This window comes from Leguminivora glycinivorella, chromosome 4, assembly GCF_023078275.1.
Source record: "Leguminivora glycinivorella isolate SPB_JAAS2020 chromosome 4, LegGlyc_1.1, whole genome shotgun sequence".
In the NCBI taxonomy this organism is placed as follows: Eukaryota; Metazoa; Arthropoda; class Insecta; order Lepidoptera; family Tortricidae; genus Leguminivora; species Leguminivora glycinivorella.
The window spans coordinates 23,149,021-23,175,317 of NC_062974.1; the positions used below are offsets into that span (position 1 = coordinate 23,149,021).

The 26,297-nt window shown below is 37.0% G+C and overlaps 1 protein-coding gene and 1 non-coding gene across 8 annotated transcripts in view; both read left to right on the top strand.

Moving 5' to 3' along the window:
* The first annotated feature begins 1,694 nt into the window (after positions 1-1,694).
* LOC125225362 (ras-related protein Rab-32) overlaps positions 1,695-26,297 on the top strand; it is a 30,565-nt gene continuing 5,962 nt past the window's right edge. Inside the window, exons 1-2 of one of the 7 annotated variants that reach the window (XM_048129035.1) lie at positions 1,695-1,926; positions 26,048-26,261. In XM_048129035.1, the coding sequence (XP_047984992.1) occupies positions 1,768-1,926; positions 26,048-26,261 (373 nt within the window). In that variant the 5' untranslated portion in view covers positions 1,695-1,767. The other 6 variants (XM_048129036.1, XM_048129038.1, XM_048129034.1 and 3 more) reach the window with 6 other exon arrangements.
* Trnah-gug lies at positions 5,318-5,389 on the top strand. Its single transcript has one exon. It is a non-coding gene; the product is annotated as a tRNA-His (tRNA).

A 26,297-nucleotide genomic window follows, 5' to 3' on the forward strand; every position in this document is an offset into this window, starting at 1 on the left:
CGACTTAAGTTCTTCCACCGTGCAGGTTTAGTATAGACAACTAATTTGAATTCTAGGACACTGTAAAACCTTTTCACAGTAATCTACAAAGTGACGTCTATGCAAATAAATGCACGGTGTTAATAAGAGAGGGTTCTAGAGTGGCTTAGGATTCAAATGGCTTGACCATATCTACTTTCTTCGAAGTTAAACCATTTTGTATGTAATTTTAAAATTTTATTTTACTTTTTTTGGCTGTACTTGGTATGAAAGTGTGAAATGTTTTCACCAAAGTAGAGTAGGTACCTAGTTCATTTACATGTATCAAGTGCTTTGTTTCATATTTCAATTCATTATTGAGTAGTTTTATTAGTAAGCATGATTTTGTTGAAATAAATGATTATAAAACTAACTAGTTTTTTGATTCAACCTAATATACATGGGAATGAACCCTTATAAATACCTAACTGGGTAAAAGTTATCTTATATTACGACTAGGGATGTACCCACTATTGATTTGGCCGACTAGGCCGACTACCGACTAGTCGGCGCTTGTTTGGCCGATTAGTCGGCCGACTAGTCGGCCAGAACATAATTTTCGACTAAATTCATCAGAATTTTTGAATTAAATTTTTGGTCCTTCGTTTGCGCTCTTTATTTATTTATTTATTTAAAAACACAATGTACAATAGGCAATGTGCAATAGGATTTTAATTTTTTTACAGGTTCAATTTTTCAAAGGTCTATGAGAATATTTATACATTTTCCATTTTTAACAACCGGTTTGGCTTAGTGGATAGTGTAATGAAACCCGGTAGTCCTAGGTAGGATATTTATTTCAATGATGATCACAGATATTTGTTCTTTTGACTAACAAAGGTATAACGAATCGGTACATAATACAATTATATCAGCTGTTAATTTATTTTTGTACTGTTTTTCTATGACTTATTAAGGGCCGACTAATCGGCCTGTTTTGCCGACTAGTCGCCGACTAATCGCCGACTACAAATGTGGCCGGATAGTCGGCTTTCCCGACTAGTCGGTACATCCCTAATTACGACACAAGTGCGAAAAGTGCTATTTTATATAGTGATTCTTTCAGTGACTATATCGAAACTTCAAAGGGCCATATGTACTGAAAAACGTCGTACAATACACGTGCAAAGAGGAAATTCGTAACTTATATCGATTTAAAACATTTCATTCGGTTGTGCTTTAATTTATCGCCTCTCGTTTTGAACTTCCTCTTTTCCGCACTGGTATCGTAATGTAAGTACTATTATCCTTTCATAGCAACAACCTACATGTAACTATTAAAATACAGTAACATCCAATCATAAGTGTTACTATGGATTATGTAGGAGTGTTACAACCTCAATACAAAATACTTCGTCTTGTTTACAATGTTGCGAATGATAACTAGATAAATGCGTAACGCATACAAACTGCATATTTAATTGCGCCCCTGTTTCTAATGACATTGGTTCTATATTTAAAAAATGTCTGCTAAGCCCTTTTGCTAATTCAAGTGAAGCAAAACAAATATATAAAGCTTGCAAAGCAGATTATTATTACACTATCGCCATACCTTAAAGTTGACAATACAAGTTAAATTACATACTACCCCCCTTCCTCAGAGCATCTGTCAAAAAGGTTTTCTGGATTCTCAGTGAAATTAGGGTATTTTAAAGTCACAGAAAGCGGCATGCTTCTTTTTTTGCAGTGTTTATAAAACGAGTATTTTTTCTGAAGGTGTTTTAATATGTGTGTAATATAATTTACGTCATGAGACTTGACGTGCACCCGATAGGAGTAGCGCGTTTCGCAGCAGTGACTTCGAAAGAAACGGAGCGATGTCTACGGCAAAAAGAACCTTTGGTGCTCGTAAAACACCCAAATTGCCGCGCGCCACAGTGTTCTAGAAGATTTCGAATTTCGAATATGGTGAGTTTTAAAATGTTACCAATTTTACAGGGGCCGAGTTTTGAATTTCGAGTGAGCCGGATCGATTTATTCACTCGAAATAATGTGATAAGAGCGATATAATCGGAATCTAAGTTTTAGTTATAAATGTAGATGGCGTTGTAAGCTGGTCCGGTTCGTTAGAATCTAGTGCAAATTAGCAAATATGTAACGCTAGTCAAAGACGTTTACGTCGGTAATTATGAAAGTTTAGTAAGTAGCGATATCATACCATTTTTAACCCCCGACGCAAAAACGAAGGGGTGTTATAAGTTTGACGTGTCTGTCTGTGTGTATGTCTGTCTGTCTGTTTGTCTGTCTGTCTGTCTGTGTGTGTGTCTGTATGTCACTAGGTCGCGGTCGGGGGTTTTTTCAAAATTTTATACTAACTTTATTTACCTAATTACGTAGGTAGTATTTCACGTAGTTTGACGCAAGGTGACGCAAGTAACTGGATAGGTAAGTACCTACCTAGTACCTATACCCACATTAATTAAATTAAAAGGTAATGACTTTAACAATTTGCGTAATAAAATGTAATAGTGATAACTATTAAATTGCTATATATTAATAAATAACTGACGATAAGCGATCTAAAACATGTACTTGCTTGATAAAATATTAAAAAGCGAACTTTAAAAAGTAGGTAATTTTTTTTTAAAGAAGTGCAGGAAAACCAATGAATACTTCTAGGTACGTAGATCCGCCTACATATCTCATTTATTAAAAGCTTATTTTTTGACTTTTAGGAAAGTTTGTAATGGTCCTAACGGGATGAGAGGGTCGCAAGACCTCTTACGAAGTCTCAAAAATTACGAGGTACCTACACTAATTGTTGCAGCAAAGGTCTTTTCTTGACATTGCTGTGGACAGATTTGACATATGACTCATCGTTTCATCAAGGTGTGTTGTGGTCTGGCTTCTCATGATTCTGATGTACCCATCCTCATGTCGTGATCGTCTCATCGTTTCATCAAGGATAGACGTGTTGTGGTCTAGGGGCTATCGCGCGACCATGCTTCATAGGTACACATATTCAAAAGAAAAGAAAGAAATGAACGAAAACTTAGGTACTTATATCAAATTAAATTAAATTAAATCAAGGATATACATTTAAAACAATTTCACTGTGCACTGATACATCAAATAATTCGATAACTCAATAATTATATCTGATGTAAAATTGTAGACCATGAAAACTTGAAAAGGTACTTTATACGTAGCTACTTAGTAAAGTCCGAGTCTTAGTGTGTTATAGCAAATTTATAGGTAGCTACTCGTAGTTCATACGTAGCTTATTATTGTAAGTACCTACATAATGTAGGTATGTTAGTTTAGTAGTCCTGTTTAGTCCATAGGCAAGGCGCGGCAGCGACCTACGATAACAGACAACATCTTGACGAGGCTTAAATCTGGAGTACTTTACAATGTAAATATATGTAGATAATCGGAAATCTTACAATGTACCTATCTATAGTCTGACCAAAAAGAGTAGAAATTAAGAAAAGTGGCAACATCGTACCTGTGGGCCGATTTTTGAGTCTCACGCGTTCGAATTCAGAAAATTGTCACTTAAAATAATAAACAAGTCACCGTTTTCAACCGGTATTTTAGTGACAAAATCCCGTAGGTATGCGAGATTCAAAAATCGCCCCATGGTGTCGTCGCGTTTTCTGACACCTGAATGTTGCCTCTTTTTAATTTCTACTCTTTTTGGTCAGACTATATAATTATAGTGAAGCTAGTAAAAAGTAGGTCCCTAAGTGGTTCCCAAATCCCAATAGGCACATACACTACAATACAGCCTGGCAAAAGAGAGAAGAAATTAGTGGCAAAACGTGGCAACATCGTATAGTTCCTTTGAAATTAAAGTCCGTTAAGAAAACAAATTGAATGCCCATAAGCTCATTTTTGCCAAGCTAATTTACATCGACATCGTTTACCTTTGGCAGGTGGAGTATATCTCATGTACCTAATCTTATAAGTACCGTAAGTAATTTTCAGCAATTTAAGAACATCATTAGGTACCTACATCACTTCCCTATAGGTTCTTAGTAACTCTTACATTGAAAAAGCATATTGGTACCATAATACCCATATAAATAAAACTTAAATTGGTAAATATAATAAATGCTTATAAATCTTATAATGTAGGAAGATGTACAGTCAACAAATCGGAATCCTAGGCCACTTTACAACCATGTCAAAATGACAAGCAGTAAGAGATTTCTTACAATCTTATTTATAACGTCACTGTGACATAGTTCTATAGTGGCCTAGGATTCCAATTGGTTGACTGTACAATCCAATCCACTAACGGAATGATAGCTGAAGTTTACGAGCCTTCATGAACTGACCTACGTAGTGTACTGCGACGTCCATAAGCACGTCCAATGTTATATTTTACGCATTAATTATACCAGTAAACACTGAAACTAAACACCAAACATGTACAAGGTACCGTCTAATTCATAAATAGTACTTTTAATTAAACCTTTGTACTCGCCAGTCTCACCTACATAACGTCGCAAAACAAAAACTACATTCCACAAAATTATCTCAATGTAAATAAGCCCGTACAATTATTTAAACGTAATTGTAGCGAGTAATCAAGTCTTGTTATTTTAACCGCAAAATGACCTGCCCCGCCTGTATTCCGCTCCCGCGGATCTGATAGGGATACCTATTTAACACTGAAAAGATTTATTACTATTATAATTATTATCAAGAGGGCAAATACGCAAATAGTACCAGCAACTTTACTTTGCCGAGCAGTGTAGATAAGCTAACTTGTGTCCTGGCGGCACGGCATTCAATTTAAAAAAAAGTTTTCGCGCCCTTATTTTGACAGTACGAGGTGCTTTATTAGGGGCGCTCTTGATTTTTTTCGTAAACAAGTGTCGTAAAATTATACCTATCGTTCCATTACTTATTAAATACAATAGTGGTTTCTTATCAGTAGTAGTGCGTAACATCGCGTTAGCGCTCAATCTCATTGTGGATTTGTAATATGATAGAACAATTAAACAAAAGAGCTGTCCACGAACAGTTATTGGAAAGGGAGAGGTTATTGCAATTGAAAACTAAACCTAAAATCAACATGGAAAACACTAGGAATTGGCGATGGTTAGCACAGGTAAAAATATTGTTTATTTTATTTTTAATTTCAAGATGTCCAAAGAGGCATTGCAAAAATAAACTTTACTGCTGAGGCGTTAAGTGTAACAATTGCCTGAAATTATATGTTTGAAGAGGGAAAGTTGTCGGCCGACATTTTTATTTTATTTTGCGTTGTCAACGTTGTCAATGTTGTCATGCGATACGCTTGGGAAGCCGACGGCTAATTTCGTCGGGTATATCAACTGCTCCGGTAGCCGTGATCGTCTAGTGGTTAGGACCCTACGTTGTGGCCGTAGTAACCCAGGTTCGAATCCTGGTCACGGCAGTGAAGTCACTGTCGCGGCGGAGTTTACTTTTTTGTTTTTTTTCCTTTAGTACTTGATTTGGAGATTTGTTCACAATTTATTGCTTATGGTTATGGAATTATGGAAAAAAATGTCTACTTGCCCCCATCAGCATCACATTATTTTGTATACAAATGTATGCAAATTGTACTTAGTAGGTACATTAATAATAATAATGGATATGACGATGTACAATTTGCACAAATAATACAAATAAATCTATTCTTTTATATTCTATCTATACAATTGAAATTTAACTCAATTTTTATTTTTAAAGTACATAATAAATGAACGGTTTTTGTAAACTGCCCTGTTTTTAGGGTTCCGTACCAAAAAGGTACAACAGGAACCCTTATGGTGCGACTCTGTCCGTCTGTTTGTCCGTCTGTCACATTCCTAAATATCTCGAGAACTACTAATGCTATCAACTTGAAATTTGGAATAGTTGTGAACATTGTGAACCTCTACAAATAGAAGGTATAATTTTTTTAAATTTATTAATTTTAATTGTAGAAAATGGCCAAAATTAAAGGGGGGCAAACTGTAAATTTCAAGTTACTAGGTCAAGTAGGGTATCGTTAGAAAGAGCTTAAATTGAACGTAAATAAACTATTTTTTATAATTTTTTTGTTGTGGAAAAAAAAGAATTTTGACGGAAAATGTAAAAAAAAATACCGTTCTCCCCCCTTATCTCCGAAGTTTACCAACGAAAAATTATGAAAATTTTAGGAAACATTGGTTTTATGCTAAATATTACAGGAAAAATATAATCGTGTTTGTATCTTGAAAACTTTTTTTTTAATTCACAAAAAACTTTTCACACTTTTACTTTTAATTTACCCACCTTTGCGGATGTATAGTGATATGTACTTCAAATTAATACGAGATGTTACGTAAATCATCTTCTTTCCAATAAAGTAAAAATTGTTTAAATCGGTTAACATTATAAAGAATAATCCCTGAAAAACCAACATACTATGGTCGCGCAAATTAGTTAGCGAATTCACCGAGAGATGGCGCTATACACAATAATGCTCATTAGTACCTATACTTTTGTCTTCTAGTCAAGTCGTTAGAGTTATGTGAAAACATGAGATTATTTTAACTGGGGAGTTTGAAAGTTTGTACGGAACCCTCGGTGGGCGAGTCCAACTCGCACTTGACCGGTTTTTTTAACTATGAAAGTGTTATGCTAAGTGTACTAGATAGGTACCTAATATTTCTGACAAATAATATTAAGTATTATGCCAGATTAATTTATCTCAGCTATAATATAATAAAAAAATAAACCTTAAGTCCTATAAAATCCACGCATTGTTACAGAGAATCAAACAATTTGCATACCTATTGCTTCATCAATTTGATTATTTTAAATTGAATGATTGTAGTACCTACCTACATTCAATGCAGTAGGTACATTGCATTGTGTCATTTTCCTTAAGAGTCTTGCGACTCAGTCAGATCTAGTTTAGTAGGTTATGCCAAAGGGCGGCCGATGGATGCAATTGGGGAATTGGCCAAAATTTTTTTTATTGTACATATTTAATAGCAGTTGCAAGATTATATGTAGGATTGACAATCTTCAAGTTCATACTAAGAATCGTACCTAATTTTTTTAGCGCCACCTATTAAATAAAAATAATATCATAACTACAAAGATACCTACAATTTTTTTTTTAATTTTTGTATTGACGTGATATGATGATATTAAAATAAAGAAAGATGTCATTTGTTCTCATAAAAAATAAAAACACGTAAAAATATTTGGGGAAAATTAAATTTTTCCTACTTCTAGGCTGCAAAACAGCGCCATCTAGTTTTATTCCTAAAATGCCCATACATTTCAGGGGTACACTTTTTTGTATGGGCTTTGTCACGTTAACATTACTAGCAGTTGGCTCTTCTCGCATACGAGTTTTATTACATTGCGGTATTTGATGGCTGTGCAAAATTGTATGCAACCTCAACAGCCCGCAATGTAACTAAAATCGCATGCGAGTTCGCACGCCGTCTAAATCAGGCCTTAGATTCTATCATTAAAAAGAAAATTGACGAATTACGAGTGAAGAAATCACGCTCGAAATTTAAAAATCGCCCCCAGGGTTATCACTTTCACACTTTATTCAAAAAGCATACATCATTGCATTTATACTAGTTAGCTTTTGCCCGCGGCTTGGCTCGTGTTAAATTCGAAAAGTACGGAATGCTCTTTACACCATTCATTTTAGGGAAGTGGAGGGGGAGGGGATAAAAAATAGTAGCCTATCTCACTCTCCATCCCTTCAACTATCTCCACTTAAAAAATCACGTCAATCCGTCGCTCCGTTTGGTCGTGAAAGACGGACAAGGACAAGACACACACACTTTCCCATTTATAATATTAGTATGGATAATTTATATCATGAATGCCATCTACCGTCGTCTAACTGCATTAAACAAACATTTTGACTTCTGCGTGACTAACGTTTTGCGATACCTCTTTATCGGTATCAGCCTGATAAGAGATACTGCGATAATGTAGTAGTTCAAAAGTAAACGAATATCGTATCCGGTCATACAAATCTGCGATTTTTAAGTAGCAATGACTGTTTGATCTTTACGAACATTTTTATTAAGTCTAGTAGTTGTGTGAATACTGATGTATTGTTTGAAAAGTGATGCAAAATTAAGTGTTTTCGAGATAATGTGGAGTGACTGTGATGTGTTGAGTTGATTATTGTATTTATTTATATGTGTACTTTATACAGTGTAGTTATGTTAGCGGAAGAAGCATTGGAAGTAGAAATTAGTGGGAGGATGAGTGTGAGTACTATACAATTATTAATGTAATTCTGCTCTATTTTTACTGTATATTTATTTATTAACTTGCGTACAATTATAAAATTAAAAAAAAACAATTATTACTACATATATATATATATACACACACACACATATATATATATCACTCCCGCTCCCCGCTGAAAGTGCCGCCCACCCCCTCTCGGTTACCTCACAGTTACCGCCTGTCAAAATTGTCAAAAACGCGAACAGTCGACCTGTCATATTTCACTCATACAAGCATAGTACGCGTTCACCTACACGAGCTTAGACTGTGTGCTAGGAACGCGCCTCTTTCATATATTTATTTGATCGCCAGTGTCCGAGGTGTGCCTACGCCATGGTTTTTTTTACAAAAACACTACTACGATTAGTTACAAAACCCATGCATTATTAACTCATGCATGTCAAATATAGGTACATACAATACAATGACATTTATGATAGTTTGTCACTTGCTCAAGTATGAACTCCTGCTATAGGGTTCTCAATGACCCTATATGACATCAACATCATTAGGGTTCCGTACCAAAAGGAACCCTTATGGCGATGGCGCCGCTCTGTCCGTCTGTCTGTCCGTTTGTCACATTGCTAAATATCTCGAGAACTACTTATGCTATCAATTTGAAATTTGGAATAGTTCTGAACATTTTTAACCTCAACAAATTAAAGATATAATTTTTTTTAATTAATTATATGTTTTATTTATAAACAACATGTAAAATAATACAATAAACACTTACGTTAAAACTTATAAATAAAATATTTGGCCCAGGTCTTGCTCGTTGGGTAAGGTGCCCAGAAGGCTGGCCGCATTAGATTTAATTAATTAATTATATTAAATATAGAAAATGGCAAAAATGAAAGGGAGGCAAACTGTAAAGGTCAAGTGGGGTACGGTTAGAAAGAGCTCAAATTTTACATATCGAAACTATTTTTTATAATTTATTTTCTGTGGAAAAAATAATTTTGAAGGAAAATGGAAGAAAAATACCGTTCCCCACCTTATCTCCGAAGTTTACCGACGAGAAATCATGATGAAAATTTTACGAAACATTGGTTTTATGCTAAATATTGCAGGAAAAACAAAGACTGCATGTGAATGAAATGAGAATGTTGCGATGGATGTGGTGTGACAAGACTGGATAGGATTCGGAATGAGTATATAAGAGGATGCCTGAGAGTAGCGCCAGTGACAGAGAAGGTGAGAGGAAGCAGATTAGCATGGTATGGGCGTGTAATGCGGAGGGATGAAAGCAATGTTATAAAACGAGTGGTAAGTATGAAGGTGGATGGATACAATGGTAGTGGAAGGCCTAAGAAAAGATGGATGGATTGTGTGAACAATGATATGAGAGTGAAAGGTATTAGTATGGAAATGACGGCTGATAGAGAGGAATATAGAGGAATAATATCTGGGCGACCGAGCTTCGCTCGGTTCTATTTTAATATATCACATCTTTAGATAAAAAAAAACTTTTATAAATACAAAAACAAAAAAAAAAGACAAAAAACAAAAACTTAATTTCTGGCCGGGATTCGAAACCCCGACACCTACGATCTATCTGCGTACATTAGACCGACCTCGTACGACTGAGCTAAGCGGAATCGATGCGCGCGCGGCGAAATTAAGGACCATATTTTACGTTTACAAACGCGAAAGAAAAACTCATGAAAACTCGAAAATTCGCGTTTTCCGGGATCTAAGGCTACGCTAGATCGATTTTTCACCCCCGAAAACCCCCACATTACAAATTTCAGCGAAATCGTTAGAGCGGTTTCCGAGATCGTCGGTATATATAAATAAATAAATATACAAGAATTGCTCGTTTAATAGTATAAGATATATAGGTATACACGGTGTTTCCGGTATCACTCAAAACCTCAGACACCCCAACTGATTTTTATTTTTTTAAACTCATCTAGAGTATTCATCTTTTAATCTGATCGTTACTTTTTTTTAAATTGAATTTTTAATTTTCTGTACAGCTCTACTTGACTTTTAGCTCTACACTCAATAAAATAATTGCTAACTACCATCATAAACCATAAGACTATTTATTTGTGTACGTTACTGCAACGACATAAGGTTTACCAATAGACAGCTAAGATGTCACTGTAAAACACTTTAAAGCTTTGTCACAGTAAACTTCAAATTGGACAGGTAATCGCAGTAAGCAAATTTAAACCCAATATTCAAAATGACAAGGTTGTAATTAGGTAAGAGTTGAATTTGTTATGACTTATGATAAACATTAAGATTGAACTGACAAACAACGTCAAACTAGTAGCGGAAAAAATAATCGTCCATGTAACCAGCCAGTATTAATACCCCTAAATACTGAAAAAAGGTAAACAACCTCTAGCAATGCGATATACACAATGTTGTATTACGAGTACAATAGAATGGGCACGTAAAAAATAACTAATAATACTAATTTAAATAAAAATATTACCCCCATCAAGATATAGCTCAATCGATTCTACTCTCGATTCTGAACAAACTGTTTTCAGGTTTTTAGTGTTAAGTGAAACACGGTGTATAGGATGATCTGATGCGGAAAAGGGCAAGGGAATGATGATGATGATTACAGGAAAAATAAAATCACGTCTGTATTTTGGAAACTTTTTTTTAATTAAAAAAAAAACATTTTAAATTTTCAATTTACCCACCTTTGTGGATGTATATCGTTCTTGAAATTAACACATAATTTTACGTAAACATCTTCTTTCAAATAAAATAAACACTGCTGAAATCGGTTAACATAATAAAAAAATATCCCTGAAAAACCAACATACTATCACAGAATATGTAATAGTATACAGGTCGCGCAAATTAGCTAGCGAATACACCGAGAGATGGCGTTGTACACAATAATACTCATAATTAATAGCAAAGACCTATATAACTTCGTAAAGACCGATAAAGTCTAAGAAAGAAACGTACCCCAAAACCATACAGAAAAAGGTACGGTGAGCTAGATGGCGATACACCTTTGGGGTACGCTCGGCTAGATGGCGCTAATATTAATATTTGACATTTTAAAACATATGAAGCTAATAATATGGGCCAAATTGTCAAAACTGAGGTTTAAAAGTTTTAAGCCTGTTTCGAGAGATGGCAGTCTATGCACTGTGATTACACATTTTACTTTGACAGTCATTCCCTATAATACTCGATCCTCTTTATTAATAGTTATCTGAAAAACTTGAGATTTTAACTATTGAAAAGTTTGTACGGAACCCTCTAGGGCCACTTGGCCGGTTTTTTTTTACTTGTTTCAAACTGATATACTGTAAACGCAGGTACCTATATTATTTGATTTGCTTCCAAAGTTATTTAAAATACTTACATTACTTTTTTTGACAACCCTTGCACCTATATTTTAGGTACTTACCACGTAATATAGAGTCTCGTTACAAATAGAAGACCTCGATTAATAGCCATAGAGCACGAGTCGTCTCGTAAACGATAGTAGATTGATATTTCCTGTAGCGTACTACGATATTGACTCCGTTCATCAAAGTATCAAGACGGGCTGCATTCGACTGATTATAATAACTACTCGTAACATAGCGTTCATAAACGTATTGTTTAGGTTTGCTCTTAATTGTTACATTTCTAAATAAAAAAATGTCGTATAATATTAATTGCAAAAAAATGTTATGGGCTTACTTCATACAAAAATGAACTGGCAGGCCTGCGAAGCGAAACATTCTACCTTCACCCCTCTAGTGACTTCCGTCGATGGTGTATTCGCACCACAAATGAACTCCTTCGTCAAACATTTAGGCGAAGCCCTCGCGGACCGTTGGAATAAATCGCTAAGTACGATACTCGGTTGGCTTAGAATAGAACAAGGATATGCACTGCTGTAATTCGAGCCACCAGCATGTGCATACGAGGCACACGTCACAAATTTAAACCTGCAGCGAAACTGTTGGGTTTTGATAACGGAACAGCCATTCCCAACTTCAATTAATGAATGCGAAGATGTGAATTATTTGTATTGTTTTTATAATCTCTTTACTCTGTTATCACTAGTTTTTATAAATATAAATAAAGTATCAACTGTCCAAAAATGAACTGGCATTAGGGATAGTGATCATTATCGCCGAGTCATGTATTAAATTGTATAATATGTATTTAATATTAGGTGTGACTCTAACTAAAGTCGGTATGTGAAGTGAAGCATTTAATTTAAATGCCTTCCAAAAATAACATTCGAAGGTCAACAACAGTGTTTTTGGAGTAAAATTCTATTAAATTAACTAGAAAGATCCAAAACAACGGGATTGAAACCGGAAATGTCGACAGAATCTCGTAGAACTGGTTAAGATGTCGACAGACGATACTGATTATGGGTTTATGGTCAAAATACTCGTTTTTTTATATAGTTTTGTTTGTTTTTAACTCGACTATCTTTAATGAGGTTATTTTTATTAGGGTGTTTGTTATAAATGTTGTGACGCCAACAAAAAAATATGCGAAGGACTCGTGGTTCAAGGATTACCTACAACAACGAATTGGCTTATAAATAAAAATAAATAAATTAATAGACAATATAATCTATATCTAATTAAGTAGGTAATTACAGAAATGATACATGCGATTAATCGAATATAGATTGAAACCTATGACTCATTAAGTTTTTTTCCTTTTGATTGTTTATTAATCGATAACAATTTACTATAATTTTTTTCATCATTTCAAAATAATTCTAAACATTGCGTATGACGTACTCACAACGAAACATGGTGTAATATGTATGCACCCTTCCTATGCATCTTCATTTGTTTACATTTCTGTCACACCCTTTTAAACCTTATTTTCTACATCTTAATACTTATTTTCACATAGATAGGTAAGTCAATGAGGTGTATCTACGGTCGATATCAAAAGTACTGTCATATATGGTTGTAAGGATTCCCTTCCGCTGCGGAGCCCGTACAAATGCATACATATCGAGCTATGAGCGGTTCATCAACTCCTATCTAAGGGTCAATAAGCAATGACTGAGCGTAGAAGCACTATTTGACCGTAGAACCTACCTAGTTAATAGGATTTTGACGTCTAATGCCCAATTAGGATCTAATAAGGTTAAGGAGTTTCTAAATGAAAAACTATCAAGGTAACATACCTACTTTTCTAGTGTACTGAGGGCTGAGGGCCTAGCTAGTTGGAAACTAAAGCAATTTTAATAAAAAAAACCATCTCTCTGAATGAGGAACTTGAAAGCAACAAGGGGTTTAACAAGAGATATTGAGACCGGTATCTTTTTTGCGTCTCTTTATATCTCGATACATGTATGAAAATTTGCAATTTGAACAATTCACCTTGTCATTGTTAAGTAGTTTAATCTACATATATACGCGAAGCCAAGATATCAAGTTCAATTCACGCACCGTCACACGTAATACCGTATCGTGTTTCAGATTGTACATACGAAAGTTTCCTTTTGGAGGTGGTAAATGAACACAACCGACATTCCTATTGTCTGAACGTCATTAACGAAAGCGCTTCCGTGTCGGATCGACCTGTAAAGAAATCTCCATGTTTCGGGTAAGCGATAAGTCGAGATCGGTTGTTTTAGTTTCGTTATCATCGCTTATTCGCTTGTAGATAGAATGGCTTCTTCGTTGTTTACGTAATTATGACTATGTCCATTCCTATCTATCAGTCCGCCCGCGCCACGGGACGGACTGCCAGTTTCGGCGGCTATAACTCACTGAATTGACGCTTCCTACTTCGGTGGCGATCGTTCCTATTGATCTATTCTAAGGGCCAGTTACGAAACCTCAACCTAATTCCCTTTCATAGTGGGGCCGACTGGAAGGCCTTGTCGAAAGTTTATCCGAGATTTGCTACCTAGTGGAGCGCGGCGGAGCCAGAACCTCGCTGGCCGGCAGTCTGCGCGCCGCGCTCGCGCCACCACCATGCGAGACTCGGAGCCCCCGCAGCCGCCCTCCCCCGCGCTCGCGCCCTCCGCGCCCGTGCCCGTGGCCGGCGCCAGCGGGCCCTCGCGCCTCCGCCGCACGCTACACACGCTGCGCTCGCCGTTCCGGTCCGGTTCGCCCTTCCATATCGGATCTATCAAACGCTCCGGCTCCACTAAGTCCTCCGCCTCAGACGGCGAGATCGTTCGAGACGAGCGCACGATGCGCAAGAAAAACAAGAAGCTGCGCGCGGACGCGGCGAGCGACGCGTCCGGCGCCTCGCGGAGTACGGACGGGTCGCCGCGCGAGGAAAAAAAGAAAGGCGGCCTGTTGAAGCGAATGGGGAGTATCGGGAGGAAACGCGACGGTGCGGGGTCCTCTCCCGTCCCGACCCCGCCTCCCGAACCCGTCCAGAGCGCTCCGGAGCCCGCCCCGGAGCCGCCGCTCGTCGAACCGGAACCGAGCACGCCCATAAGTCCCGTGATGCCGGAGCCACCGTTCACTGCCATAGCCGTGGAGCACGCGGTCGCGACGCGCCCCTTCACGAAGGCCGCGTGGAAGCGCAGCAAGAGCGTGATCGAGATGGAGAAGCCGGTGGAGCCGCGGGCGCCGAGTCCCGGGAGCGCGCTGCGGCGGCGCATCGCGTTCGTGGCGCAGGCGTCCGCGTGTCTCTCGGAGGACCACGACGACGGAGAGGGCGGGGGCGAGCCGGGAGTGGGGTCGCTGGAGGAGGCGGTGGCGCTGGCGCGCGTGCGGCTGGCGTCGGCGCCCGCGCACTCGCCGACGCCGTCGCAGTCGCGCGACAACAACGACACCGAAGAGGAGGGGTACGCGGACGCGATGCCGCCCTACGGAGACCTGCTCGACGAGGAAAAACCGGAGTCGCCGGTGAGTGTTGGGGCGCGCGATGCGGGAGGCGTCAGTGGGCGCGGGAGAGCCGAGCGATGCGCGCGCGCCATGACCTTCGAGGAGGCGGCTGACGAGTGCTACCTGACCGTGTGCGAGTGCTGCGGCTTCAGCGCGGAGACGACCGTCCTCTTCCCAGTACGTTACATTTCACGATAGTTTTCAGCGGACGACATTCGGCGCGATGCCATTCGTGAGTACACGCCTCGCCTCCTGTGTGTCTTGTTTTGGTAGCAATATTTCAGTTTGTTTGTGCAAGTGTTCGATTTTTAGTTTGAGAGTCGGTTAGTTTTACAGTATTCAGTTATTGAACAGTACTTATTTAATTAAAAGGGCATGTTACGAGTGCACTAGAACGGTATGTACGTAGATTGCTTCAAATGACATCCTTTGGTTATGTACCTATCACCGTAAATTTCATCTTCCTACCCAAGTATTTATGGAATTGACACTTGATTTAGACACCTCATCATACATAGGTGCTAGGTAATTTGCTGCGTCAGATTTTGTTATTTAATTTAGAATGTATTTGCATAAAAACGTCCAACAAAAATAATATTACTTGTGTAACTATTATTTCATTTAGGTACTACTTAAAAGCCGTTTTTAATTTCCACTTAATAAAGTCAATAGACGCAATAATTTAGTACTTATTTAAGATTTTATCTCTTACGAAACGGATGAAACCAGATTATTACCATATTAATGTCCGAAGTTACTTAACTAAAATTAATGCTGAACAAATTTTCCTATTGATTTCCCACTATATTTTATTATAATTTTATTGTGAAATCTAGACAGCACCAACTGCATGCATCATTGATTCTTTAAAGAGCTCAAACACAATAGTATTTAAAATATATAACAATATGTAAAAGATATATTAAATAAGAACAAATTTGCTATTTGAAATATTCTACATGAGTTACCTAATAATGGCAATGGTTTTCTGATTCTAGGAAAAAAAATTAACATCGATTTTAATACTAGATCTGCAGTGTTAGAAGTTAAATACTTACTCAAAAGCTTGAGCAGTCAGTGTAGTTTAGTAAAGCTTGAGCACTGACCAAATTAAAAACAGTAACATTTTTCATTGTCAAATATATTTTTAGCCAAAATTTTTCCCATAATGCAGGCATTATAATAATATTAATTAATGAGAAAATATCAAAGAAATTAATTTTCCTCCGATTTAGTAAACCAATTATTTTTCGCTGACGCAAATTATTAACGACAATTACATAATTAGGTGATTATTTGAATTATAAATGTGCCTCTAATTAATTAACATTAGGTAGGAAAATGCATAGGTAATGACAATAGCATAATTTAAATATCATTAATCATTATTTCCTGTAATACTACGAAAATATTCAGTTGCCTGGATATTTTCGTAGTAATTTTCGTATGAATTTTCCACCATTCTACAAAGAAGTAACGGATTAAAAAAAATTATTGTTATGGGCTGTGTGGTGTGTCTGTTTGTTTGTCCGTCTTTCACGGCAAAACGGAGCTACGAATTGAGGTGATTTTTTGAGTGAAAATAGTTGAAGGGATGGAGAGCGACATAGGCTACTTTTTGTCTCTTTCTAACGCGAGCGAAGCCGCGGGAAAAAGCTAGTATCTTATTAAATGACAGGTCAACGCGTAACACTTGTTCCGATTTGGTAAGAGTCTTGTACAATTAAAAATGTAGTGTTTGTAGTATGTATTAGCGACCAAAGTCATTTTCAAGATAGACACATTTTATTTATTTAAAATCAACCTTGAACTTAGCACGATATCCTAGCACGTTTTCTGCCCGTGTTCTATATTTCTAACCTTGAATGCAACTTGATTTTCAAGACGAATATTTAAAAACTTGAAGTTGAACGGCGCCTATTTTAGAAATTTGAGCGCTCGATTTCATCACTCGCAAATCCGCGGAAAACGCATAATGCTGTTTACAATACGAGCCATAGAAATTCGTTTTCAATAAGACGAATTTAAAAGCCTAATAGTCGAGAAATGTTGAATAAAAAAAATACGAAATCGACTGGTCGAAATTCAAAATTCGAAACCCCAGAGAAGAAGTTTGCAAAATTGCGACTATTCTCATGGAAGTTCTCGGTATTGTTCTTTGAACATTAATTACCAGGATTTAGTCAGTTTTTTGGTGGTTTTTGTGGCATTTAATGAGTTGATAAATGATAATAAACGCCAGTGTGACTGAAACATCAATGAAGCGATCGTCAACTGTTGGAGAACATTGCGTAATACATCCTAATCTTGAATTGAAGAGAATTGTGCTTTGAGTCGTCAGCAACCTGAACCCTCCTTAGAATTTGTACACTCCTTTTTATTTTTGCTATGTACTTAACACAGCAAAAATGAGTGTACACGTTTCTAATGGGTTGGCAACGCTCACGTGACACTCCTTGAGTTGCAGGTGTCCATCGGTGACCGCTTTCCATCAGGAGGAACGTATTCTTGTTTGCCACCGACGTACTGTAAAAAAAAGAATGTCCTCAGTGGCAACTTGCATGAAAATTTCCAGCGATTTAAGTAATGTACATTGCTAATTTGCTACAGAGTTGATATATGGAGATCGGTCGAAGTTTTAATTAATTTTCCTTGACGTTCCAATATCGCTACGAGGCATGTAACCTGAACCTATGGATAGTCAATATCGTAACCACTAAGCTCGGTGCCTATGTATGCAAATTGCAACTTGTGGTTAGCTTAACTGTCCATTTATACGTAGACTTCAGCTTGATATCCAGGTATCCCATTTTCAGTATTCATAACCATCAAACATTTTTATAAAATTATAAATGGTCTTACTCTTGGCCACAGACCAGCCAAAGGTAAAGACGTGGCCTACGATGGAGTGAACTCGCCCAGAAGAAGCCTGTTCACCCTAGCCATATTTTGTTGAATACTTAAGTACCCATTCAGTTTTTCAGGGATTTGGCGACCCCAAACTTCAATCGCGATTTTATTATACTTACCTTTAATGCTACCTAAATAACGTAGGAAAATAGACCGAGATATATTAAAGAATGTATTAGGAATTCTAGATTCATTATTTAAAATTGAAGATAAAAAGTATTTTAAAGTTGAAGTTTTTCTAAGATTACTTTTATTTTCTAATGGAGTCTGTTCGGAAAGAGAAGAGTCGTGGAAAATATGGGACTCTATATATTACTGTACTTAATCGTATGACTCTTTTTTTTTTTAAATTAATATTTTAAATATTAATTGAAAAAAGAGAGGTTATTTTTTTTTCTTTTTAAACGGCGTCAAGGCAGTACATACTTGTAAGCCCTAGCCAAAATAGCAAGCAACTTTACCCGCTTACGACATCGGCATATTTCATGCCATATTAAAGTTTCTAACCCCCTCATTTCAATTTGCCGGCAAGTCGACACAACCATGGTCACTTTCACATGAGCGGATTCGGAGGCCGCCGGTGAAGCGTGGCTGACACCCGATCCCCGGTTACAGTGACACCCGTTCTATGTTGTACCGTCGAGGACTTTATAGGGCATTCTGTACAAAATGTAGGTAACTTTATGAGCTAGTTTCGCGTTTACAATGGGCGTATCATTCGTGAATTACGTTGAATCTCCACTACTAGCGATTTAAATTCTTCTAACATAATCAAAAACAAGTGGTCATTACCACATTTAAAATCTATTAAAATTACTAGCCGTACTTTTTCAAAAACAGCATTTCGTTTCATCGTTTTCCAGGGAATCGGCGGGGCATGCAGGATTTGAACAAATAGAACGCGTGTCTTGTCTACTTTTGAAAATGCGTCTCAATTCGTGACTTGAGATGGGGGTATTAGGAATGAATACTAGGATTATGATGGCATATAGGTATGCAAAGTGAGGTACGGTCTTGGGCAATGAGCAGACACACTGAAAGGTTACGATAATAGATGTGGCCACTGCAACCGTTGTTGCTTCGGAGTACAAGATGACAGCAGCAGGCATGGCGCTGCTTCCTTCTTCATTTACTTTCAATTATTTAATAGGATACTCAATTGTTAAGTTACTACCTGTTTTTAGAATGCTCGTTATCATGTAATTTAAACTAATAATTAAATTAATTAGTTCAGGCAATTCTTGTGACGAATTTATCGTAATTAGACAAATGGGCGCCGCGTCACCTAATTCCTTTTGACATTTATTTGCTGATGACGTAAAGACGCCCCTGTTTCATTGATAATTTATATAACTTCTTAATTATCCAGTGCCTATCGAATTTTGTTAAATATGATACTTGGCTCAAGGTTTAACTTTGTCCTACTCAAAGTACCTAGTATCATATGTGAAAGGAATGTCTTGTGGTTGGTGGTTTTCTGTGTCAGCTCATATTTTATCGAATAATCAACAGCAAAATCTTGTAGATTAATATGTCGCGGAACTTTGCTAGTAGTTAATGTCTCGTCAGAAAGAAACCGATATGTCCGATGTCTTGACTAAAAACGTCAAGTATATATATATGTATACACGGTCAACCAGTTTGAATCTTAGGCCACTCTAAAACCCGGTCTTATCAACACCGTATCTTATTTTTGCCATGTAAGTATTCTAAGTCACTTGACTTTTTGATGTTTACTCACCTAGCTGTAGCCTAGAATGGTTTTGACTGTACCTGCCTAGGTTTTTTTATATCACATGTTGTAAAAAACAAATAAAAATAGTACATTACGATACAAGTGCGTAAAAAAGGAAGTTCGAAACGAGTGGCGATAAATTAAAACACGACCGAAGGGAGTGTTTTAAATCGACACGAGTTATGAATTTCCTTTTCGCACGTGTATCGTACGACGTTTTTCAGTACAGATGAGCTTCCGAAGTTTCGACCTGGCATATAATGAACCACTTCTCGCGGGTTACCTACGCCATTTCGAAAGATGTTTTGCCGATTATTGTTTCGCCGAAAACGTTTTGTCGAATCTACTTTTAAACGAAAGCTTGATCAATCGAAGTTACAATTCATCGAAACATTATTTCATCGAAATAACGTTTTGTCGAAAGCTTATAACATCGAATATTCATTTTTTCGAAACATTTGACTGATCGTACATATGACATGTTAATAATACCAGCCATCGAGTAGTAACCATAGCCGTATTTGTTTAATCGAATATGGTCAAGTCTTATAACAAAAGGCCGCACAGCACCGCCACCTTGGATTTTTTCACGAAAGTGAGAGAGAGAAAAAAAAAACTCTTTTCACCTCAGCAGCTGGAAAGAGCCTACTTTGCTGCTTAAAATCAGTGAGCAAAGTAGCTATTTGCTCACTGCACATAATTATATAGAGGCGTCCGAGGCGCCAGACGGGAGAATGCCACTATTTAGTTATGTACAGTGAAAAAATGCTACTTTGCTCACTGATTTGCAGTGTGCAAATAGCTACTTTGCTCACTGATTTTAAGCAGCAAAGTAGGCTCTTAGCAGCTGCTGAGGTGAAATAGTTTTTTTCACGCGTGTCACATTTTGGACTTTTACTAAATGTTTTGAATCCTGCTGAGGTGAAAAGCTGTTTGCTCACTGCACATAAATACACCCGGCGGGGCGCTCATGATTCTAATAAAATTTAGTGAGGGATTCAAAAGTCACGAAATGTAAATAACTTTGGTCTCATGTCGCAGATACAACTTTTCACCTCAGCAGGATTCAAAAACATTTAGTAAAAGTCCAAAATGTGACACACATGAAAATAACTATTTCACCTCAGCAGCTGCTAAGAGCCTAATTTGCTGCTTAAAATCAGTGAGCAAAGTAGCTATTTGCACACTGCAAATCAGTGAGCAAAGTAGCATTTTTTCACTGTACATAACTAAATAGTGGCATTCTCCCGTCTGGCGCCTCGGACGCCTCTATATAATTATGTGCAGTGAGCAAATAGCTACTTTGCTCACTGATTTTAAGCAGCAAAGTAGGCTCTTTCCAGCTGCTGAGGTGAAAAGAGTTTTTTTTTTCTCTCTCTCACTTTCGTGAAAAAATCCAAGGTGGCGGTGCTGTGCGGCCTTTTGTTATTAGACTTGACCATATTCGCTTAAACAAATACGGCTATGGTTACTACTCGATGGCTGGTATTATTAACATGTCATATGTACGATCAGTCAAATGTTTCGAAAAAATGAATATTCGATGTTATAAGCTTTCGACAAAACGTTATTTCGATGAAATAATGTTTCGATGAATTGTAACTTCGATTGATCAAGCTTTCGTTTAAAAGTAGATTCGACAAAACGTTTTTGGCGAAACAATAATCGGCAAAACATCTTTCGAAATGGCGTAGGTAACCCACTTCTCGCACTAGTGCGTAAAAAAAACACCATCTGTACTGAAAAAGTATTTTCGGTTTCTCGCTTAAGACCTTTTGGTGGGCGGAATGTCAATGAAGCTTCAAATTCATTCGTTCATTCACTCAATTTCTTAATATCGCAAACATTGTTTCCACGTTTACAGCGGAAAGTCAGCACCAAGACTTTACTATTGATTGGAAATACTATCACTATAATCTTTTTATCCGTTTAACTTCACGGCTTGATCTACTTAACGAAGATAATTGAATTAATGTTAACAAGTTAACCAGCCTTGATAACATCTAACACTTGTTAATGATAAAACCCTCACACGTAGTTTAAGTGAAGTAGTAGAAATTTTCTGTAATAACAAGCGATAAAATAATTGAAATCTGTGATAATCTAAATCCATTAAAATTATTGCGACTAATGTATTAGGCTACTAAATTGATACATTATGTAGAACTTCAGAATGGTATTTTAGTTAAAATTTAGTGTATTTAATTAAGACTAATCTGCCTACTACGAGTAAATTCCTTTTATTCTTAATTATCTCCGTGAAATACGCAATTTCTTATCTGTCACAATGTTATAACTGTTCAATTACACAATGCATGGTTTGTTCTAATTATATGATGGCATTAGAACTTCAAACTAGTGTTACTTTATCCTTATCTCACTCAAAACAAGTAATTCCTTATTGGATTACCGTAGATACATAATTATAAACTCACTTGACCTTTTCCTTCATTGTAAACCTATTTTCACCGTGGACCGATAACCCAAAGGAGCCACTTCGATCTCGGACCCCACCGCTGCCCATCAGTGAATGACAAATGCCTTATCTATGGCCGATAAGACCCCTCACTTCAGAAATAGCTGGCAGTCGAGACGGAACAGACCTGCAACTTTTAACAAGTTATTTTCCACGCGAATTAATTTAGTATCTGTGCAAAATTATGCGTCAATAAAAAAAAACCTGGGTGTTTTATAGTGCCTAACTGGTGTTCTAGTTTTGAATGTGGCAGTGTTTTTAGTAGTTTGACTTTAGTTGTTCTGGATTTTCCGTGTCTTGACAGTTTGAGTTTGGTTAGAGTATTAAGTTGAGTGCATTTCGGTTTTCATTAGTGGTTATTATGGCGCCAAAACCGAATAGGACCAATGTAAGTTTTTTGTTTAAGTGCTTTTAGTGTGAGTTTTTTGGTAAAGTGTTTGAATTGTTATGTGAATTCAAGTGTGTGTTTAGGGGGTCTGCGGTCTGCCTATTGTACTGCTTTTGAATTTGATGAAATTTTCTTGAAGATGAAATGCCTAAGTACCTACTTACTATTTCAAATATGATGAAAATAGCGGAAATTAAGCAAGGCTTTTCCTCAGCAGTGCAGTACTTATGTAGTTTAACATAAAAATAAATAGTAGCAATTTAAAATTACTTCAAAGCGCAAACAATTTATTCCAATCGGGTCAGGTAGTAATTTTGTTGACAGATTTGGTTTATGTCAACAGAATAATAACATATCATGGGGCCTTATTCGACAAGTATTAACTGTCAAAGTAGCATCATTTTGAAATAATACCTAACATAATGAAATATTTTTTCGTTAGTAACGGAATATTGAGGTCATTTCTTACGGAAGACGCGTCTCAGTCACGGAGTCTTCGACCTTAGATAAGTTTTTTCCTTATCAGAGTACCTACTCTGTTAGTACCTACTAATTATTAGTATTCTCGAGACAACAATGTCATCCGGTTGCCGTACCTACTACCTAGCAATGATAGGTCGTGTATGAATCTGATATAAGTACATATAATAATAACCTTCAAAATCCTTTTCCTTTTTTTTCTTACTCTTCTATACGTGACTTTGAAAAAATCTCGTACTTATCTTGTTATGTCAAAATAATGTACATAACATACTTAGGTGTGTGTTATATGTTTAAAGGAGCCTGAATATAAAAGTACCTACCTACTTGTACATACATAATGTATGAATACATTGAAAATAACTTGTCGAAATAGCTTTTCTTTTATGTACGGTCACAGATTTTAATTGTTGATCCACTTCGAGCTCATTTTATACTGGAAATCTCATAGTTAAGCATAGGTTATGCTATGACGTTCCAGTATAAAATGACCTAGAAGTAGATCAACAATTAGGCCGTGATTGTACCTATCATGCTTTGAGTAGGTATAAATAACACTGTTTGGTAGGTACACTATAGGTAATCTCGTAGAATATTTTAATGTAACACTATTTCACAATATTTAAGGGCAGTATTTGTGCAGCGTACCTGCCTATGATAACGATAACCTTATTTACTTGGGCTTGTGTAGTTACTTTGTTTGTTTGTTGGATCACTCATCTACTTTTTTTACGACGCAATCTTAGTTTGGTTTAATTTTAATGAATAATAAAATAATAAAATAATCTTCGGAATCCTTCTTTAGTACAGCCGGCGTATCATGCTGCCAATTTTATCACTTATCCACGTGGATAAGACATCTGTCACTCTCACACTGACATACTTGCTAAAGCGTGACGTGGATAAGATGCTTTATCCACGTGGATAACGTGATAAAATTGTCACTCTCACATGATACTTGCTAAAGCGTGACGGATGGATCCACCTGCTCCGTCCTCACATTCGAAGGCCCTGGAGTAAGTCTCCGGGATCTTAGTTTGGTCTTTATTATTTCAATTATATCAATGATTTTTTTCAACACTATTACTATCATTTTTATCTGTGTCGCACCGTTTTGACTTTTTTTTATTTTTTTTTAAAGACGCTAGAGCAAATCAAAAATTTCCAAAAACGGCCTTTTTCATTATGGCGCAAAAAAAGGTGTGATACTAAAGATTGGTAACAATTAGCCAAAAATCTAAACTGTCCGACACAAATTATTTCATTGTTGTACAGATTCTCAAATTTCGTGACGATTGATTAAGTTTTGAAGGAGGAAACAGTCGAGAGCGGAACCTCGATTTTAAATATTTTTTCAGTACAGATGGTGTTTTTTTTACGCACTAGTGCGAGAAGTGGTTCATTATATGCCAGGTCGAAACTTCGGAGGCTCACCTGTACTGAAAAACGTCGTACGATACACGTGCGAAAAGGAAATTCGTAACTCGTGTCGATTTAAAACACTTCCTTCGGTCGTGTTTTAATTTATCGCCACTCGTTTCGAACTTCCTTTTTTACGCACTTGTATCGTAATGTACTATTTCTCAATATCTTTTAAGTGAGTTGTTCTTAATGGACATTTTTTTTTAGATAAATCTAGTTAATATCAGTAGTATATTTAACTAAAATTCTTAAATTGAAAGGGGGGCTCCTTTCCATTTTTGCATTTTCGCTCCTGTAGTGTCTTAATAACAATTTTCACCTGCGATGCGAGGCTCATTATCGTTGCCAATTTGTCTTGGACTGACTCTAAGAAGTCTATGATTATTTAAAAATGTTCATGAAAACCCCAGTTTTTTATTCGAATGAGCGTAAGTAATACTCGTCGTAATAGCTATATGCGTAGCGTAATGCCGTAGACCTCATACCGCTACATTACCGCTAGTAATGTCCATCCCGATAGTATTGCAATAGATTGGAATACAATGCAAACGATGCAACCGCCGATCCGCTTTAATTGATGTCAATCTTCTCTTTATTAGCTACAGAAGAACAATAATGTAGATGAAATAAAATTATGCACTGTTTCATAAAATAGTACATTGTACGTTGTACAACGTACTCGTATAGATCTTCACTTAACGAGTCCGGATTGTACCTAACATTTAACTTAGGTAGTCTACGAAAGAAGAGTTCTTCTTAAATAGAGAAAACATAGTTATATGTACCTACATATTAAGATATGGATCGTGGGCATATTTATCAAACCAGGGTGCGTAGCCGAATGGCACAAACGCTCACGAAATGCTCACGAAACGAAACGCTAGTAGATATCTATCCCTATCGCTCTTGCGTATTGGCGCGACAGAGCCGGACTACGTTTCGTTTTCGTTTGGCGTCGGAGAAATGCCATTCGGCTACGGGGCCAGAACGTTGTCAGGACCTTCAATCGTGGTAGACGAGAGCTTTCAATGAAATACCATGTTCATATCCTAGAACGTACTGGACAAACTGTTTATACAGTTTAGAATACATTCCGCCTGTTGTTTCGTAATGTCAACCCGTTTCAGTCATATCAAAACCCTTAAAATTCGCAGGTTTGAAATTAGGTTTGAGGTTCAAAGTATTGCGGCAAGTTACAATAACAAATTTCAGGTTTGGTATAGGTGTAGATAGGTATCAAATCCACCCCATTGGGAATAAAGTATACGATGCACCTAATTAAAACAAACGCTTCAAGTGTAAGTATTAGTGGCGCTAGTAGGTAATTAAGACCATCTACTACTTAAACTGCTTGTTTAAGTTAACTCCCTTTTTCTAATGACGACTTGAAAAATATGCTATTGACGTTACATATCTAATTGGATTACTTAAAACACATTTCATAATTATTGCAATTGTAAGTGTTTTAAAGTCACACAAACTTTGTGGATAAAGTGCAACTTTTTACTTGCAATTTCTGAACATGCTACGCATTAGCCTACGCATTCCATGAGTTCGTGTAGACCTTTCATTCTACCTCATTCTAACATATGTTTCTCTTCCAGTCCCACGCCTCACCCAGCGCGGAGCGACGCGAGCACCTCTACAAGATCCTGGTCATCGGAGAACTTGGCACAGGAAAGACATCTATCATCAAACGATATGTCCATCAGTTCTTCAGTCAACACTACCGTGCTACTATAGGAGTGGACTTTGCTTTAAAAGTTTTGAATTGGGACGCCAACACAGTCATAAGGCTGCAACTATGGGATATTGCAGGTAATTTTCAAACCAATAGTCTAATACCATGGAATG